The following is a 21358-nucleotide window of genomic DNA, read 5'->3' as shown; positions in this document are numbered from 1 at the left end:
GTAATTGCATCTTACTGCATTAAACTATGAGGGGAGCAGCATTATATTCTATGGGGTGGCTGCATTATACTCTGGGGTGGCTGAATTATACTATATGTGGGCTGCATTATACTGTATTGAGGACTATGGGGAATGCGTTATACTATATGAAGAACTATGGGGTGCATTATACTATGGGAAGTGAATTGTACTACATGGATGACTACGGCAGTGCATTATACTATATGGAGCACTATGAGGAGTGTAGATTGTGAGCCCTCGCGGGCAGGGTCCTCATTCCTCCTGTACCAGTTATGACTTGTATTGTTTAAGATTATTGTACTTGTTTTCATTATGTATACCCCTCCTCACATGTAAAGCGCCATGGAATAAATGGCGCTATAACAATAAATAATAATAATAATAATATGGAGGACTGAGCAGTGTATTTTAATATATGGAGGACTATAGGGAGTGTATTCTACTATATGGAGGACTGTGGTGCACATTATAATATATGGAGGACTATGGGGTGTATTTTACTAAAGAAGTAAAATGCTGCATAATCATATTATTTTTGCCGGAACAAAAATCCTTGTTCTCAGCAGCACATCGCCGGTGTAAACTGTAGATGTGCTGCTGATAACATGATACTGTATGGTGATCTATTAGTGATTGTTCTGTCCCATCATTATTCCACAGCTGGTGGAAAGAGGCCGGGAAACAAGCGTTGAACAACTTCAGTATTGTCGATCAAACTCATTTAGCGGCCTGAACTCAGCGCTTGTAAATACAACAGAAATGCTTTTGTGTGATGTGCAATATGTTAGCATTTGGGGCCCCATTTTAAACTTTGCCTAGGGCCCCACTTTGCCTAAAACCAGCCCTGCCTACAAGTTTACAAAGATATTATACAGTCACCATGTGACAAGTGGGCCTGTGTAGCTTCAAATGCCAGGGCTGAATTTTAGTCCCAGTCTGGCCCTGGACGGATCACACGTCCTTGATCTGCTTTATTATCTGCAGTCAGGAGTCTGCAAGTTCTGCAGCTTTATAATGTGCACTGCGCCCTATTCATAAAGTTCTTTTCTCCAGAATTCTGCCACAAAAAGCCTTGAAATATTGTAACCTTTTTACTTAACTTGTTGCGACTTTTGGTGTTTTATTCTGCTGTTAGCAAGCACCACCAAGGTTTTAAAAAAACTGGGCAAATCTGGTAAGGGGCATCACTGCGCGCACCCAACTGGTGCAGGAACGCACCTCCTAATCAATTTGGTGTGTGAAATGCCAGTCTTGATGGATCGGCACCTTGGTGTTTCCTCCCAGTTTTCCAGATCTCTGCTGGCTGTCGGAGATGGCGACGTCCTTGTACGTGAGCCATTCAGACATGATATCATTCATTGCATTTGTATCCAGTGACCACGGTGTGTGATACAGACTGATACATTGTAACAGACAGGACAGGCGGAATAGCCGCACGGCTCCACTCTTTCTCTAGTATCAGCATCTTTCTGCGGTGGCGTCTGATGAACGGTGACACCTGCCACTCGCACAAGCCGTGGATACAGTGTCCGCAGTCAGCCGGAGCAGCGAGGGAGCGGCCGGCGGCACATCAGCGTCTGCACCACGCAGCACCGCCACAGACAAGCGGCGGGACATGTGAAGTGATGGCGCATCAGTCATTGTGTTACATGAGGGGCTGTAGGATCATGTACTCTATCCCATATCTTTCTATCCCCCTCCACTCCTCACAAGATCCAAGAGCTCTTCTGTCCTCCATCTACAGCCATAGACCTAATATGGGGCGTCCCCTCTGCAGATATAATGGCTCCCGCTCTTCAGGGAAGGATTTCTACCAGATTTTGGGGATCTCTCTGTGGGGAATTTTGTCCCTTCATCCAGAAGAGCATTTGTGAGGTCAGACCGTGATGTTGGGGAGGCCGGGATCACAATCTCTGTTCTTGGATGGCCTGGGGTCCGGGTTCTGTACGGGCGCTCTTGTTCCTCCATGTCTGTATGAAGCTTGTGCTCTGGGCACAGTCATGGAGGACAGGGCCTTCCCCAAACTGTCCCCACAAAGTCGAAGCTACAATTGTCCACAATGTCTTGTGCTGAAGAGTAAAAGGAACCTGTCATGTGAAATAATGCTGTTAATCTGCAGATATGGGGTTTATCTGCAGATTTATAGTGTTCTGACCCTGTGTGGTGCCGGCACTGAGAGCCCCGCTGCCGGGACAAAATGAACTTTATTCCTCCTCGCAGGGATTGGCTTCCAGTCATTGGGGTGGTGCTGGCATAGTTTCACTCACTGCCCTGTGTACAGACTATAACCACGCTCCTGGCATTGACTGACAGCAGACTCCGCAGTAGAGCCGGCTGTCAGTCACTACTGGGGCTCGGTTACACCCGCCACTCTCTATACTCAGTGCCGTGAGTAAAACCGTGCCAGCACCACCTCTATGACTGGAAGCCAATCCCTGCGAGGAGGAGTAAAGTTAATTTCCTCCCAGCAATATGGCTTTCAGTCAAAACCTGCAGGTTAACCCCATGTCTGCAGGTTAATAGCGTTATTTTACATGACAGGTTCTAGTGATAAGTGAGCGTGTTCAGATAAGGTGTTATCCGAGCATGCTCATGTGCTAATAGAGTATTTTCAGCGTGCTCGAATACTATGTCCCGAGACATGCAGCCACAGTGACTCAAACATGGTATTAGAGCACACCGAAGATACTCTATTAGCACACAAGCATGCTCAGATAACACCTTATCTGCACACACTGACTGATGACTAACAGGTTCTCTTTAAGATTTCCCTCCATCAGAACTAAGGGACTAAGGCTAATCTCAGATAACAAGCCCATACCATTATCCTCCTCCACAATGCAGTCAGGGGGTAATGTTCTCCTGACATTCACTAAACCCAGACTCCCCCATCAAACGCTGGTAGAGAACTGCGATCCGTCACTGCACAGAACACGTCTCCTCCGGAGTTCAGTGGTGGCGGCTTTACACCACTCAATTTCACGCTCCGCATTGTGCTTGGTGATATTCGGCTCCATGCAGCTGCTCAGCCATGAAGCTCCAGGTGGGGGCGCAGTGTTTTTGCTTATGTCCAGGGGTGGACATATTGCTGGTGCAGCCGATGCGCTAGATCAGGGCCCAGAGATGTAGGGGGTCCGCTGGCACCAACAACTATTTCCACTGGATGTGCATCCACTGATGCACATTCAGCTGAAATTAAATATATTGCAGTGCAGGGCACACGACAGCTCCCTGTGCTGCAATACACGCTGCCGGCCAGTTAGAGGCTGGCATCTGAGGCCGGCATGAACATGACTGGGGCGCATGGCAGTGACTCATGCACCATGGCGCGCAAACCGACATCAGCTACCGGAACATGCACCTGGTAAAGAGGGCGGAGAGGAAGCCAGAAGAAGTTGAGTAGAATCGGGTTTTTGTTTTTGTGTGTGTTGCAGAACAGGGTACACTATCCCAGGAAAGGGCACATTCCCCTAGGATGGGGCACATTCCCGCATTAAGGGGCTCAGGATGGGGCACATTCCCCTAGGATGGGGCACATTCCCCCATTAAGGGGCCCAGGATGGGGCACATTCCCCCATTAAAGGGACCAGGATGTGGGTTATTATTAAAAGCCTGATTATTATCTGACTAGATTGTGGCCCGATTCTAACGCATCGGGTATTCTAGAATATGCATGTCCCCGTAGTATATGGACAATGATGATTCCAGAATTTGCGGCAGACTGTGCCCGTCGCTGATTGGTCGAGGCAACCTTTATGACATCATCGTCGCCATGGCAACCATTATGACATCTACGTCGATACTGTGCCCGTCGCTGGCGGCCTCGACCAATCAGAGACGCGGGATTTCCAGGACAGACAGACGGAAAAACCCTTAGACAATTATATATATAGATGGCTTCCTCTACCACCCCCATTTCGTTATAAGACCCTGATAACAACATCTCCCACAACCCACTTCGTTATGACGCTATCGGGGCCATATAATAAATGTGTATGTGAGGGCAGGACACAGGACAGGGACTAAAAATATCTGCACAGGTTCAGGATTTGCTGCAAATCCTGATGTGATGGTAAGAAAATGCTGCGTAAAATCTGTGGTTTTCATGTGTGTTTTGTTGCCTATTTTCCCCACTCATTAGTATGGGTAAAAAATGTTGCAAGAATTGACGTTATGCAGATTTTAATCTGCAAGGAAAGAATGAGCCACGTGTGCATGAATCTCGTTCACTTTGCTTATACTGTAAAACGTTGCTTGTTTTCTGCAACAAAAACACAATTTGTGCACATAGCCGTCAATGAATTGGCGGAAAGTCTCAGAGATCCTGATTAATCTCCACCGCCCTAAAAATATAAATTATAGTAATTGGGTGCACAGCTCTGGCTGATCTGTTATATTTTGAATGGTGTGTGGCTAGTAGTATATTAGAGGTGGGGTACGTAGTTGTAGTCAGAGGCGCAGTCCAGGAGATTTTTTATTCGGGAGACAAATGTATAAAGACAATGTGTGTGACCTTGTTATTTTTAGGGCTGCAACGATCATCATGACAAGACGAGTCGTGGCTGGGAGATGTCGATATGAGGGTCTGACCAGATGGAGAAGAAACAACAAAAAACAAGTAATCAGACGAGACTTCAGGGGTAAGTACCTGGAGGTAAGTATTTATTCTATATAATGTGTGACTTGGAGTAATTCTGTTATTTGTATAATGCCCTCCCTTAGGTCACATTCACGTGAAATGTCCATCAGCTGCCAAATGTTTTTTTATTGGATGGCACACGGGCTCAGAGCTTTACAGATCCATTCACATATCTGTGAAAATCACGGATCTGAGAATGAGATCTGTGAGACTCAGATCATGTCTATTTGTGATCCGATTGTGAGGACATACTGTACTCAGTGGGTCTATCTGCAGTGTGAGAAATAAATCAGGCAGCACACGACCACTTCACACAGATACAGGATTGTAGCCTTATTTATAGCACCATCCCGTAGTATATAGTGTACGGTCTTGTTATAACTAGCACCGTCCTTAATTACAAAGTTGGGGTGGTTCTATATTATATATAACACCGTCCCTTATTGTATACCATCCCTTCTGGTTATGTATGGCGCCGTCCCTTATTATATAGTGTCCTCTTATGTGGTGCGCCATACATTATTACGTAGTATCTCTTGTCATGTACAGCACCATCCCTTACGTAGCGTATTCTCATTATTGTTAATCACAGCGCCCTCTCTTTATTACATAGTCCTCTCATGTTACCTATAAAATGGCTACTGAGGGGTCAGCATCTGACTGGAAGACCAGAGAAGCTTTTACCATGTTCCATTAGCAGTCATTGCATTATACATCTAACAATAGAGGACAATATGGAGTAAAGAACAGGGAGCTATGAGTAACAAAAACAAAAGAATCTGATATATAAGGAACGGTGCTGTACATAACAAGAGGGGGCACTGTGTAATAAGGGACAGTAGTATACATAATGAGAGGAGATTATGTAATGTGTAGATATATCTATAGCTTTGTCGCCATAAAATGAGTGGGGCCCAGACACATTACTTGCACAGGGGCCCCAGTGTCCATCCCTGGTCTGCTCTTTGTGGCTGAGCTGCTGCAGTGGTCCTCTTACAGGACTGCTCTTTACCACCGGTTGTTCTGTCACACATCTTTGGTCAATCGGCCGCCCAGTTACTGATCACATCTGCAGGTGATTCTTCTGTAGAGTCCACATAACAGCCCACTCGCCACCCAGAAGTTTGTACTGCGCACATTCATTTCAGTGACCGGTACAAGGCAGCCGGAATATTAGATCATGTTGTGCAATTTTAGGTACATGATCTTGGTGTGGCCCCGAGGCTCACCCAGAATCCCTGAGCCAATATCTGGAGATCTGCGGTATTGTATCTTTCATTTTCAGCCCTTCCTGTTCTGTAATCCAGGGTCTCAGTTTGCAGAGAAAGTGATTCCCCTCCCCTGGCTGCAGAAGCAGTCCTCCTCCATCATGGGGGGCTGCAGAGGACTTCCTCATTTTTGCAGGTTTGCCCTGACACATTGTAACAAATGATCAGCTCAGTGGAGATATTTCTAGCGCGGATGTGTTTTCTTGATTGTTTAGACTAGAAACAACTGTAACAAACCTTCAGCTGTGTGTCTGTACAGGTTTTCTGCCTTTAGGATGTAGCTAAGAATGTTTCCATCCACTGACTGCTAGCAGAGATCTTGGAAGAGTATGTGCAGGACTTTCCATTCTACAGTGATTGTGCTAATTTTCTCTCTCTGATTTGATCATCTCTTCCCCCGAGCGATCTAACGCTTCAGTGATAGGGGGTCACATAGTTCCATTCACGTGTCATGTGATGGACGCTCCATCCGAGGATCCGTGCCATCTCCAGCAGATGTGTAATATGACTTATTGAGCTGCTGCACCGCATCCATCCACGTCCAGCTTTACTCATCCTTTCCCAAGTGGAAGCTGTAACTTCCTGGCCCTGACTGCAACCACCAGGAGTTCAGCTCTGCAGCCTCATAAGAGGGAACAGCTGAGCGCACACAATAGGGACCTTGTGCAACCGCATGGAGGAAATCAGAAGAGGCCATGAAAGTCAAGGCTCTAGTGTGGGACTGTGCAAAACTGCCCACCTCCAATCATAATGTTACCAGAACTGCAAGCACACAAAGCTAAGGCGTCCGAGCCGAGGGCATGAAGTCCTATACCAGCTGTACATATATATTTATATAGAGGAGATGCCCAGGTTATACCAGCTGTACATATATAATTATATACAGGAGATGCCCAGGTTATACCAGCTGTACATATATAATTATATACAGGAGATGCCCAGGTTATACCAGCTGTACATATATCTTTATATAGTGGAGATGCCGAGGTTATACCAGCTGTACATACAGTATATAATTATATACAGGAGATGCCCAGGATATACCAGCTGTACATATAGTACATAATTATATACAGGAGATGCCCAGGATATACCAGCTGTACATATATAATTATATACAGGAGATGCCCAGGTTATGCCAGCTGTACATATATAATTATATACGGAAAATGCCCAGGTTATACCAGCTGTACATATATCTTTATATAGTGGAGATGCCCAGGTTATACCAGCTGTACATATATAATTATATACAGAAGATGCCCAGGTTATACCAGCTGTACATATAATTATATACAGGAGATGCCCAGGTTATGCCAGCTGTACATACATAATTATATACAGGAGATGGCCAGGTTATATCAGCTGTACATATATAATATATACAGGAGATGCCCAGGTTATACTGGCTGTACTTGTATTTTTATATAGAGGAGATGCCCAGGTTATACCAGCTGTACATATATAATTATATACAGGAGATGCGAAGGTGCCTGGGTTATACCAGCTGTACATATATATACAGGAGATGCCCAGGTTATACCGGCTGTACTTGTATCTTTATATAGAGGAGATGCCCAGGTTATGCCAGCTGTACATATATAATTATATAAAGGAGATGTCCAGGTTATACCAGCTGTACATATATAACTATATAGAGGAGATGCCCAGGTTATACCAGCTGTACATATATAATTATATACAGGAGATGCCCAGGTTATACCAGCTGTACATGCAGCGCCCCAGAGACCTGGTCGTTGCAGTCGTGTCGCTCTGCCACTAATGGGAGTGATGGTACGTCTGATGGCACTAAAGGAGTTTATCTGACCAGGTATCACAAGCATACATTACACTTCACACTCCGGCCACTAGGGGGAGCAAAAGGTTCTATTTATTAGGCCACTCCTCACACTGGTAAAACTAGGGGTTGGATAGGAAGTTAGTTAGAAGCTGGCTGGGTTTTGCCCAGGCAACATCCCGTGGCAGGGGGTGTTGCGGGGAAGATTCAGAGGGGTCCCTGTCAGGCGTGGGAACCTGGCAGTGACTTAGCGACAAGGACAGATCGTTACAGAGCCGCGCCTGCACTACCTTGCGGCGGCATCTAAAGAAAGGACACGAAACGAAGGATATTGTGGACAGTGAGAAACGAGATCAAGGACAAAGGAGAGCCAGTAGGAGTCGTGCCCCGAGAACGGCAACATCCTACTGAGGCGCGTAGCCGGTGACCGGAACACCGAGGAAGTAACTGACTCTATGCCTTACTTCAAATACCGCAGAACAGTTAATTATAGGTCGGCTGTCTACCTTGCATCACCTAAGCAGACATAGGGGGCAAACGTGGAGAGGGGCGTCTCTAGGGTCCCAGAATAGCTCCGAGCCTTCCCGTCAAACGGGTGCGTTCTATCCAGATAACATTGGGGGACGGAGAAAGAACGAAAACAGAAACGACAGTTGTGAGGACTATCCCGAATGCTCAGCAGGGAAGGACTACAACACACAGGCGCAAGTGGTAGGCACTGATTTCCACCTGCAAAGGGAACTCTGGATGTGCCTTCGGACCGGCCGGTCTCAGACAGCCCTGTTGACAGTGCTCTGGATTGAGGATCCTGAAGCCTTCAGTAAAAGGTCAAGAGACTGCATCCCTGTGTCCTCGTTATTGACTGCACCTCATATCATCGCCACCTACACTACCGGGAAGCCCTGGGGACATACTTCATCTGTGGGAAGGTAAACCATCTAGCTGCCATCACATCACCCCAGTGGACCCCGAGCAGCGTCGGTCGACCTAACCGAATACCACAGGTGGCGTCACGAAACCTTAGCCGACTTTCATCACCCCTTTTATTGGACGCCCCTTAGCAGGGTCACGGACCGGGTCCAGCCACCGTGACAACCCCAGAACTGAGACAGAGAGGACCGGTACCGAGTAACCCGCGGCCCATTCGTCTGGGGGCGCTCCATACATATATAATTATATAAAGGAGATGTCCAGGTTATACCAGCTGTACATATATAACTATATACAGGAGATGCCCAGGTTATACCAGCTGTACATAAATAACTATATACAAGAGATGCCCAGGTTATGCCAGCTGTACATATATAATTAAATATACAAAAGTTGCCCAGCTTATAACGGCTGTGTGTTTGTACGGATTTATTCTTAGCAGTAGGCATTCAGCACGGGTCTTGGTGCAAACCTCCGACGTGATCTTTGGCCCCTTCTTTTGCATATCCCAGTAAGGTGACCTCAGGCTCCCTTGATGGCTTAGGGAGTTCTCCACAGCCAAGCATCTTTCCTAGAGGCTCATGAGGTAATCTGCATTCTGGGGATCTCCTTGGGCAACCCTTGCATGGATGTTGGTAGTTAGTGGATACAATCTGTCTACTATCACTCTTTCCACCATCTGTGCCAAAGAACAGATGTCAGGCTACAGCCATTTTAGCACCAGGTGTAACAGGTCAAACATCAGAAACCGGGGAAGCTTGCCTCTTTGGTAGTATCAAAGGTGCACCCATTGCCAGGGTTATGTCCAAACATGCCATAATCTCCACCATCAGCTTGCCATGCTCCTTGGCATCCTAAAGGGCAATGTCGTAGTATGCGTTCTGTGATTCTCCACCTGTGCCCATTGCTATAGGGGCAGTTTCTACCTGTTTGCCAGCCTCACAAAGACAGTCGGCAAAATTTTTACATCATCCTCCAGAGTCATTTTTTGCAAGCCCTCTCTACTGCTTGCCTCACAAGAATACTGTCACTTTGGCTGGAGGAAAGCACAATCTACCTGGTCCAGATAGCTTCTGTGAGGAGAGTTGCTGCTGCTGTAGCTGCTGCTGCTGCTGTAACTGCTGATGTAGCTGATGCTGTAACTGCTGCTGCTGTAGCTGCTGCTGCGCTTGAAGCAATCTTTTGTCAGTGTAGGCACAGTACATTAACACATTTGTACTCACACCACAGCATGGGCAGTAGTGGGCACAGTGCGTAAATCAACACTGGCTTCCTTACAACTCCACTACCAGAGAAGTGTTCACCTCCCCAGACAGCTGACATTTGCTGGTCACTCACCAGCTCTAACACACAGACTGCTCTGCTTCCCAGCTGACCCAACACCCAATGAACACGGGACTGGCTGTACATGGGTAAATACAGGAGATGCTCACGTCATACCGGCTGTACATATATCATTGTACACAGAGAATGTCTATATTATATCAGCATTTATTGCTCTCACTTTGGTAAATGCACTTACTTTTAGCCAAAGACAGTTTTTCCTCAATATCGTCTTCTTCCATGTACTTTTCATCTGCAAGGAATTCCTAAAAGACGTAAAAGAAAAATTACATTTCCAGTAAGAATGTGGAGCAGCTTGGGTTTTCCTTAAGATGTGTTACAGTATTGGCTTTGTTATGGATTGTGCACCTGTATAAAATATTCTTTCTCACTTGCAGTACCATTTTTCACCACTTGGTCAGTGATTACTATTTTTTATCACTGAAACCCATGCAACAGCGCCTTCTTCTATGCACTATTAATTTTCAAAATACTGTAAAAGCAAAAAAATAAAATGGTAGGAAGAGTCACCCAGAAAAATAACATATGTTGATATAATCATCAAGAATAAGTCTGTGATGAGTCCTTCATTACAAAGCAGAGCCCATTTTCCCTTTTAATGGCAGCACACAAACCTGCTGCTTTATGCTGGGGGTTGTAGTGATTCATTAAGCTCTTGTGTACAGAGATAACGATATTTGCCCTGCTGCCTTCTCTTTGATGCAAGATCCTTTTATAACTTCCCTTTAATCAGCAGGAAAAAAAAACAAAATCACAAAAAAACTAAAAACCCCTGAAATCCACGTGATGGGGAAGTGAGAGATTACCGATGGATATAGATGACGTTCAGAAAGGGAAATGTCCTCCAAACAACATCCCAGAGGGTATGAATCCTGGGGTTTGTTTTACCATTGAGCTGTACTTCATACTACTTGGTCAGTTATTTGCTATATCTGATCCTGGGAAAGCTGGGTGACATATCGGCCATTATATTGCCAGACAACCAGATTTCTGAACAGCTAAAGAATTATTTTTCCATATGTATAACTGATATCAGCGAGGCGTGAAAGGGTTAAGTGCGAAGGCAGAAGATCCCGTCTCCTGGGCTGTACTCAGGCATGGCGCTCTTGGGGTCGCATCATTGTGTCCCCCAGCTATTCACACTCCCTATTCTCACATGGCGGCACTTGCTGGCGGGGGTCTGGGCCAGACTGTGGGAACACTCGGATGTCCTCAGAACCGCCGTGCCAAAACTTCCCAATATAAACCCCTCCCCCTACCTCAGTCCAAGGGAAGGGATCAAGGCTCCAATCATTCATCACAACTGGTGAAGATCGGTGGGGTGGGAGAGTCACTCTGCTCATCCTTAACCTCCTGGTTCATAAATAGAATTACAGAACCGCAGTGAAGACTGCCAGGCAGAACAATAGGACCAGGTAAGGATGAATCGTCGATTTACATGTCATATAGGATTTGTGGTGACCATCTGAGGCTGACATAATGGTGAATATGTCATTACCCTCTCACCATTTTCACATACAGTTGTGCTGTAATCCTGGCAGAATTTTTGCTTTCTTGGCCTTTTTTCAGAGAATATGAATGATAACACCAAAACTATTTCTCCACTCATGATTAGTGGTTGGGTGAAGCCATTTATTGTTAAACTACTGTGTTTTCTCTTTTTAAATCATAATGGCAACCCAAAACATCCAAATGAACTTGATCAAAACTTCACATACCCTGGTGATATGGGCCTGATAACATGCACAGAAGTTGACACAAATGGGTTTGAATGGCTTCTAAAGGTAACATCCTCAAATGTGACCTGTTTGTTTGTAATCAGTGTGTGCATAAAAGCTGAGTGATTTTCTTGGATCCAGACAGACTCTTGCATCTTTCATCCAGCCACTGATGTTTCTGGATTGTGAGTCATAGGGAAAGCAAAAGAATTGTCAATGGGTCTATGGGAAAAGGTAGTTGAACTGTATAAAACCGGAAGGGATACAAAAAGATATCCAAGGAATTGATAATGCCAGTCAGCAGTGATCAAACTGTGATTAACAAATGGAAAATCAGGGGCTCTGTAAAAACAAAACCACGGTCAGGTAGACCAAACAGACCAAACAGAAATGTTGTCCACAACTGCCAGGAAAATTGCTCGAGATGCAAAGAAAACTAACATCAGCTGAAATACAGGACTCTCTGAAAACTAGCGGTGTGGCTGTTTCAAGATGCACAGTCGCCAGAAGAAAGCCATTAGTGCGCAAATGCCACAAAGTATCTCACCTACAATACGCAAAACAGCACAGAGACAAGCCTCAAAATTTCTGTAACAAGGTAATTTGGAGTGATGAGACCAAAATTGAACTTTTTGGCCACAACCATAAACGTTACATTTAGAGAGAGGTCAACAAAGCCTATGATGGAAGGAACACCATACCTACTGTAAAGCACGGAGGTGGATCGCTGATGTTTTGGGGATGTGTGAGCTACAAAGGCACAGGAAACTTGGTCAAAGTTGAAGTAAAGATGAATGCAGCACGTTATCAGCAAATACTGGAGACAAATATGCAATCATCAGTTCGGAAGCTGCACATGGGACGTACTTGGACGTTCCAACATGGCAACAATCCAAAACACAAGGCCAAGCTGACCTGTCATTGGCAACAGCAGAACAAAGTGAAGGTTCTGGAGTGGCCATCTCAGTCTCCTGACCTCAATATCACTGAGCCACTCTGGGGAGATCTCAAGCGCGCAGTTCATGCTTGACAGCCCAGGAATTTACAGGAACTGGAGGCTTTTTGCCAAGAAGAGTGGGCAGCTTTACCATCTGAGAAAATATTTGGATGTTTTGGGTTGTCATTAGGATTTTAAAAAGAGAAAACACAGTAGTTTGACAATAAATGGCTTCACCCAACCACTAACCATGAGTGGAGAAAAGGTTTTGGTGTTATCATTCATATTCTCTTAAAAAAGGCCAAGAAAGCAAAAATTCTGCCATGTGTAAACTTTCGAGCACAACTGTATCTGCACGTTTCCTGAGATTTTTTGGTTCCTCAATGTCTAAATATAAAAACCTTTCCATCCCACACGTGGTATAACTAGAAGTGACTTATCAGCGGAGGACTGACGCGGCCTGAACCCTCTCTGATTACATATGGCGGCTAAGAGGATAACTGCACTTTCTGGTTAGGGCCACCCCTTATAGGCTCAGATGTGACACCCTTCATAGACAAACACCGGAAACATGGCGCAGTTCTACAGGTACGTATTGCTAGATTTTGCTAACATTTGAAATGACTTTGACTCCATTTTATAATCACATGACTACAGGAGTTCCCCATGGTAACCAGTCATATTGCGGGTTTCATTGTTTCAGTGTAGGTTAAAAAATGGAAGAAGCGATCTGATTGGTTGCTACAGACAGCTTTCCTCACTGGTAAAGAAACATACATGGCAACCAATCAGATCACTCATTTCATTATCTGATTTACCATAGAAAAATGAGAGCTAGAATTTGATTGTCTGCTAGGGCCCTGTGCTTTCATACGTAAACAGTCCAAATAAGCAGTAGCCCATAGCAACCAATCAAATCTCTCCTTACATTTTCCACCTGCATTTGTGCTGGGTTCTGATTAGTTGATAGGAATAGTCACCTAAAGCAAACAAGGACTGGGAGATTTTGCTTACCAACCAAACAAATCGCTCCTCACATTTTCTGACCTGTACTGAAACCATCACTTATCTGATTGGTTGTTGTGTGAAAAAGGGAATGAAACATACATGACAACCAATCAGATCTAAGATTACATTGTTTCAGTGCATGTTAGAAAATGCATAACATGATCTGATTGGTTGGTAAGGAAAACCTCACCAGTCCTAAGTTGTTTGTTTGCGGTGACGGTCCATATCAGCCTATCAGAAACGCGCACAATTGCAGGTGAAAAAATAGGAGCTATCTGAATGGTTGCTATGGGCTGTTTGCACTGGTCACATGAGACCAGAGAGCCCTAGCGGCCAATCAGATTCTAGCTCTCATTTTTCCCTGGTAAGTTAGGTAATGAAAGAAGTGATCTGATTAGTTGGTCTGGTTTTCATGCCGAGGCCCCGCAGTCCCTCGCTCCGCTACCAGGGAAGCTGCCATTTTCCATAAAAGGAGCCTGGAGCTCGTCCCCTCCTGGGATTCGGCTCCTTTCTCCACCAGGAATCCCGAATATTCCGGCTTCACAGAAACCTCAGAGACATCCCTTCCTGAGAGAAGTGCTTACAGTACCGCTGTCCATCATCCCTCAGAGTTGTCACCGTGTCCGTAGTAATTAATGCTCCTACCACAGCTATAATAGTGACACCACATTTAGCAAAACGGCGGACCCCAAATAAAGGCGACTAGACGTCTGTCCCTCCATGGCCGCTGTATATGGGCGCACAGGACATTATTATTATTATTATTATTTATTATTATAGCGCCATTTATTCCATGGCGCTTTACATGTGAGGAGGGGTATACATAATAAAACAAGTACAATAATCTTGAAAAATACAAGTCACAACTGGTACAGGAGGAGAGAGGACCCTGCCCGCGAGGGCTCACAATCTACAAGGGATGGGTGAGGATACAGTAGGTGAGGGTAGAGCTGGCCGTGCAGCGGTTTGGTCAATCGGTGGTTACTGCAGGTTGTAGGCTTGTCGGAAGAGGTGGGTCTTCAGGTTCTTTTTGAAGGTTTCGATGGTAGGCGAGAGTCTGATATGTTGTGGTAGAGCATTCCAGAGTAGGGGGGATGCACGAGAGAAATCTTGTATGCGATTGTGGGAAGAGGAGATAATAGGGGAGTAGAGAAGGAGATCTTGTGAGGATCGGAGGTTGCGTGCAGGAAAGTACCGGGAGACGAGGTCACAGATGTATGGAGGAGACAGGTTGTGGATGGCTTTATATGTCATGGTTAGGCTTTTGTACTGGAGTCTCTGGGTGATGGGGAGCATGGCACCATTCCATAACAATCATTGGTTGACAACCAGTATGGCCACAGGACAGTTCCCACAGCGGTCACCTGGCCGCTTAGAAATCCTGACTAGCCATAGTCTCGATATCTGTGGTCCGACATCTGTCACTCTTCCCACTTTATATGTGCATCCGATAATACAGAACATCTGATAATCAGGGCAGCACGGTGGCTCAGTGGATAGCATTGCAGCGCTGGGGTCCTGGGTTCTAATCCCACCTTGGACAACATCTGCAAAGAGTTTGTATGTTCTCCCCGTGGTTGCGTGGGTTTCCTCCGGGTTCTCCAGTTTCCTCCCACATTCCAAAGACATACTGATAGGGAATTTAGATTGTGAGCCCCATCGGGGACAGTGATGATAATGTGTGCAAATTGTAAAGCGCTGCGGAATATGTTAGCGCTATATAAAAATAAAGATTATTATTTATTATTATGATCCGGAACAGTTTTTAATTGATAGCATCTGGAATCTATCAGATCTAATTTAGGGGATTGCACTGGATCTCGCAGGGTGATTGTCGCCCCGGACGGGAGGTTCTCTATTATTGGGGACGGTGTGTTCAGTGCGCTGCGTTTTCTAACTTTTAACGATTCCAGCTATAATTAGCTGTGGTAATAATCTATGTGAGTAGAGCGCTGGACGGCAGCTTCTCATCATGAGTCGCTAGTGGTGTTAAGGCTTCTAAATATTCCTCGTAGCAGAGTTATGGCGGTCTCCTATACTGGGTGGTCTATAAATCTACTGGATTACATCCCCAGCACTGCTTCTCCATTGCCACTCTAGGTGCCAGTCTTTACTGTACTTTTAGAATTTCCTTCATGATCCAGGAGGATCTGGATGAGCTGAGCTGGAGCTGCAGACTGACATGGAAGGCGTGGTGAAGCTTCCTCTTACCAGTTTTGCAGTAAAGCTGGGTGACAAGCAGTATGGCTGCCATACAGGAATGATATTCAGTGAGGTAATCAACTAGATGAGTAATCAAAGCTACAGGTACTGGTCTAATTAATCAGAGATTATAGGATGATCCCAGAGATTACATTGGCAAAGTTTGAAATAGTTATTGAGGTCCATGTATCACCATGTTCATGATCTCTGTCCGCTGTCTCCTTTTACATTACAGAAGCTGAAAACCTGGACAGGCCGAATACTTATCACAGCTGAGGATTTGTTACAGTTGTATCTAATCTGGACAATCGGCAACTGCAGCCTCTCTTCTGTTCTGTGTTTGTTATAATATGTCTGTCTGGAGTCCACAAAGAGGATTAAAAACATAACAAGCCCTCCTACCGCTCCATCAACAGAAAAATAACAAAAAGTTAACTAATGTAATTTTTTAAAAACCAAAAAAGACAAATAAAAAGGAAATTGCCCTGTCACGAAGGGGTTAATTCCTGCCTTTGGTTACCGCAGCTATTGCCATGTGAACACGCATTGGACTTGCTTGGGCCAGTTTGCGGAGAACAGTCCCATGACACCCGACACAGTTTGGCGCTGATAGCAATGATACAAAAGATGGAGTTGTCTTTTCAGGTGGGCTCCACCTGCCACCAGCTCCTCCCACCTCTGATACCCCACAACTTTCCTCCTGTGGGGGGACTCCTGATATGGTATCTGATTGTCCCATACACTGTGGCTGTGACCTTGAGCAGAGGCTCCTTATCCTGGTCCTCCAGGAATGTGGCGTTCTTCCTGCTTAACTCCTTCAATGCTGCTCCGCTGGAATGTATGGATGAATTATCACGTTGGTGGCTGACTATAGATGACATTCATTCCTGACATGAACAGGTCAGTCCACAGTATAAGGGCTCGCTCACACTGGAATGCAGCATCTGATGAGTCTCTCATGCAAGATAATAGGATGTTACATGCAAATGACCCTCAACGTGAGCCGATTTGTCATTTTACTGTGATCTGATTCTCTCGCATGTGAGAATTGGATCACAGGTGCGGAGGAGATGGGGAACTTAATTTCTCCTTCTTCTCCATTCTGTAAGTCAGCGTATATCGGATTGCACTTGGATGACATCCGAGTGCAGTCCAATAGTTTGCACGTACCCATAGACTCTTATAGGTACGCTCCGTCCGATATGCTGCCAATCGCAGCATGCAGCGATTATTTATTTTTCCTTCTTTCTCATGCCGACTCGACTGGAGGAAAAAAAAAACACAAACCACTAGTCTATACTGATCCATAGAGCTTTAGAACATTAGAGCGAGTGCTATCCGATGAAAAATCGGATCCCACTTGTCAGATCTATACGCTGGCTACTTACCAGTGTGAGCGAGCTGGAAGAGAAAGTTCTGCAACTTTCCAATATACTTTCTTTCAATTTCCCATTATTCTCAAAATTTCTGGTTGATGACAGCGATATGATGTATTTGCTTCTTGATCTTGTCCTGTTTGTACAACTGAGGGGTTGATACACTTGTATCCAATGGTGACCAACATCCTCCTGTGTCAGAAAAGCAAGGTGCAGGGGTCTGTCGTACCAGGGCCCTAAAGCTTAAGGGTCCCAAAGAGTCCCCTTAGCCCATATGAGACCACTACTAATAAAGGCCCATGGGGGTCCCATTAGAGATTTTGTATCGGGGCCCATTGGTTTCTAGTAACTGCATTGGCTGCAGTTTTTTTGTGTGGGTGGAATTTTTGGCGCAGTCCAGAGATGAAACCGGGACAAGTATGAAAAGGACACTAGAGTTAACGCTGCAGGAGAAATGGCGCTGCTACAGACCCCCTCCTATAGGCCAAGGGTTCATCACACATCATAGTGTACTCTGCCATATGACATCACACATCCACTATATGGTGAAAGTATTTGCCCCCTCACCCTCCTCCAGGAGCTCTTCTGTCCACCATCTGCAGCCATAGACATTAACATGGAGTGTCCCCTCTGCAGATATAACGGCTCCTGCTCATCTGGGGAGAACTTCTGTAAAACTTGGAGGCGTCTGTTTGACTTATTTCCTCCTCATCCAGAGGTCTGAGCTCTGTGCGGCCGCTCATGTTCCCCTCTCCCCCATGCACTGGGCACAGTCCTATGGAGAAGAAAAGTTCTTTCCCAAACTGTCCCACAAAGCTGACTCTACAACTGTCCACAATGCCTGTGCTGAAGATTAAGATTCTCCATCACTGGAACTAATGAGCTGAGGCCGAGCCCTGATAACAAGGCCATGGCATTATCCTCCTCCACCAAACTGTACAGCGGGCACAATGCAGTCAGGGGGTAACGTTTCCTGGCATTCACCAAGCCCAGACTCATCCACCAGACACCCGATAGAAAAGTGTGATTTGAACATATGTACCGATGGGGCGTCATTTTTGGGCGTGTACTACGGCTATTGGAGGCAGACACCAAGACGTAGGTGAATATGCCCGAAAATGATGCATGGCAGAGCACATGTTCGCTCTGTCACCACCTTTTTGCCGGTGGGGCCATCCTACTATATAATTGTCTAAGGGTCACTTCCATCTGTCCGTCTGTCTCGGAAATCCCGAGGCCGCGACCAATCAGCGATGGACACAGTCCGGCCGCGAATTGGCCCCTCCCTCCTCCCCTGAAGTCAGTGCCCCCTCCCTACTCTTTCCCCCCCAGTCAGCGCCCACATAGCGTAACCGGACTGCCTTACACCGCGGCATAACGCGGTGTAAGGCAGTCCATTAACGCTGCTATTAACCCTGTGTGACCAACTTTCTACTATTGATGCTACCTATGCAGCATCAATAGTAAAAACATATAATGTTAAAAATAATAAAAATCATTATATACTCACCCTCTGACAGCCCCCAGATCCAGCCCAGGCCTTTCCCACTCCGGTCCCCAGAATGCATTGCGGCAATGACCGGAGATGACGTAGCAGTCTCGCGAGACCGCTACATCATCACTTGTTATTGCTACTTGGGACCGGAGCGGCACGCAAGGAGTGGGAAAGGCCTGGGCTGGATCCGGGGGCCGTCGGAGGGTGAGTATATAACTATATTTTATTTTAATTCTTTTTTTTTTTTTAACAGGGATATGGTGCCCACATTGCTATATGCTGCGTGGGCAGTGTTATATACTATGTGGGCAGTGTTATATACTGCGTGGGATGTGTTATATACTACATCGGCTGTGCAATATAATACGTGGCTGTGCTATATACTACGTGGGCTGTGTTATATACTACGTGGGCTGTGTAATATACTGCGTGGGCTGTGCTATATGCTGCGTGGGCTGTGTTATATACTGCGTCTGCTCTGCAATATACTGCGTCGGCTGTGCAATATACTACATGGGCTGTGCTATATACTACGTGGGCTGTGCAATATACTATGTGGCTGTGCAATATACTACGTGGCTGTGCAATACACTACGTGGGCTGTGCAATACACTACGTGGGCTGTGCAATATACTACGTGGCTGTGCAATATACCACGAGGCTGTGCTACATACTACGTGGCTGTGCAATATACTACGTGGCTGTGTTATATACTGCGTCAGCTCTGCAATATACTACGTGGCTGTGCTATATACTACATGGGCTGTGTTATGTGGGCTGCTATATACTACGTGGCCATGCTATATACTATGTGGCTGTGCTATATACTACGTGGCCGGCCGCGAACAATCAGCGACGGGCACACTCCGGCCGCAAATTGGCGCGGGATTTGAACCACGCTTCGCTAATTTGGTCGCACTGTGTTATATGCTATGTGGGCTGTTATATACTACGTGAGCTGTGTTATATACTACGTGGCCTGTGTTATATGCTATGTGGGCTGCTATATACTACGTGGCTGTGCTATATACTACGTGGCCGGCCACGAACAATCAGCGACAGGCGCACTCCGGCCGCGAATTGGCACAGGATTTGGTCGCGCCCGGTCAGACCAATTCTGTGTATTCATTGTATTATTCTAAAATCTTCATAAATAAACTACATATATATTCTAGAATACCCGATGCGTTAGAATCGGGCCACCATCTAGTAAACTATATATGTCCGAATCTTATTTTGTGGGGGTGAAAACACCCTTCCCCCCACTGTTTGTGCTGATGGTAATACCAGAGCAGGTCTGGGTTCTGTAGTTATGGGGTCAGCAGGGAAGTGGTGACTTTTCTTCCCTCTGCTCCTCAGCACTTGGCCCCTGCTCTTTAACCTTATGGGGTCTCCACTTCATGGCTGAGTTGCTGCGGTTCCTTCCAGTTCTCAATAATATCACGCACAGATAATGGGGAAAGATTCAGGAGGAAGAAATGTCAGGAACGGACTTGTTATCCCAGTGACAGAACCACGCTGGTATCAGTGAGCTCTGCACCACAGGCCATTCTGTCATAAATCTTTATACGCAGATCTCATCTGTCAGTCTTGTATGTTATTCTGATGTCTTACTCTTTTGTAAAGCCCACATATACTGGGACGCAATTTGATGATGGAGCATCTTGGCTTCTTGAGAGTTTCTGCAGTGACTGTGAGATGCACCTAATCTTCCAGGAGTCCTGATCGCTCTTTTTCTATGAGCCTAATACTATTATACATCATACAATATAACAGATCATTAACTGCATGACATACTGTACTGTGCCACAATGTGTCCCATCATACATCCTACGGTACCAGATCCTTCACAGTATTCCATGTCCTACCATACCACACTTATTACACCGCGCTGCACCATGCCACACCATACTTTACTGTCTTATAGGCCCATATGAAACCATAATACGGTCATGTAATTGAGAAGAGAAGTAACAAACGTACAGCAGTAAGTCCCAGATTAGATGCAGGGCTTTCTCAGTCCCCAGCACTGTTCTTTACTCCCTGTCGCCAAGTCCAGCACAAAGTGGCTTCTGCTGCTTCCGACATCTGATATTGGCTGTCAGCATTACATTGACAGCGTGTTGCGCTGTCGACGTAATGTCAGAGCTGCAGCCAATGTCTGACGTGGGGAGCAGTAGTGGTGGCGACAACTCCGAGCTGGACTTGGGAATGAGGAGTGAAGCATATTTCTTTCCTTGTATAAAACCATGTTGTATCATCCTATATTATGCCATGCCGCGTGGCACTACGTCGCGCCACACTGTTTTCGTTTTATATTGTCTATGGTATATTTCATCATATAGCACCTGTACTGTACCACATCACATCATGCAAGATCACATTTTATCACATCACGACATATCACTTATCATGCTCTATTATCTGAAATGCTTACTAAATGAAGTCACTGCATCTACCAACCTGATGTGGAACTAGAAGTCTCATAATAGCCACTAGTCTCAGACCCAACTCCAATGAAAGGGCTAAAACCAAAACTTGTACCCAGAGAGCAGCTCTAATCACTTATGACGGTTACTCTAAAGAAAGTCACAGAACATTTTCCAGGTAATATGGCAGTGC

At 45.7% G+C, this 21358-nt stretch overlaps 1 protein-coding gene across 2 annotated transcripts in view; it reads right to left on the bottom strand.

Annotated features, from left to right (window-relative positions):
- Positions 1-21358, bottom strand: part of AIF1L (allograft inflammatory factor 1 like) — a 40672-nt gene that overhangs the window by 18963 nt on the left and 351 nt on the right. For both annotated transcript variants that reach the window (XM_069747535.1, XM_069747534.1), the window contains exon 3: positions 10179-10245. In XM_069747535.1, the coding sequence (XP_069603636.1) occupies positions 10179-10245 (67 nt within the window). The remainder of the gene's footprint in view (positions 1-10178; positions 10246-21358) is intronic.

The sequence above is a fragment of the Ranitomeya imitator genome, chromosome 2 (genome assembly GCF_032444005.1).
Source record: "Ranitomeya imitator isolate aRanImi1 chromosome 2, aRanImi1.pri, whole genome shotgun sequence".
Lineage (NCBI taxonomy): Eukaryota > Metazoa > Chordata > Amphibia > Anura > Dendrobatidae > Ranitomeya > Ranitomeya imitator.
Note: the sequence above shows the minus strand (reverse complement) of the source record. Positions and strands in the feature narration are given on the sequence as shown.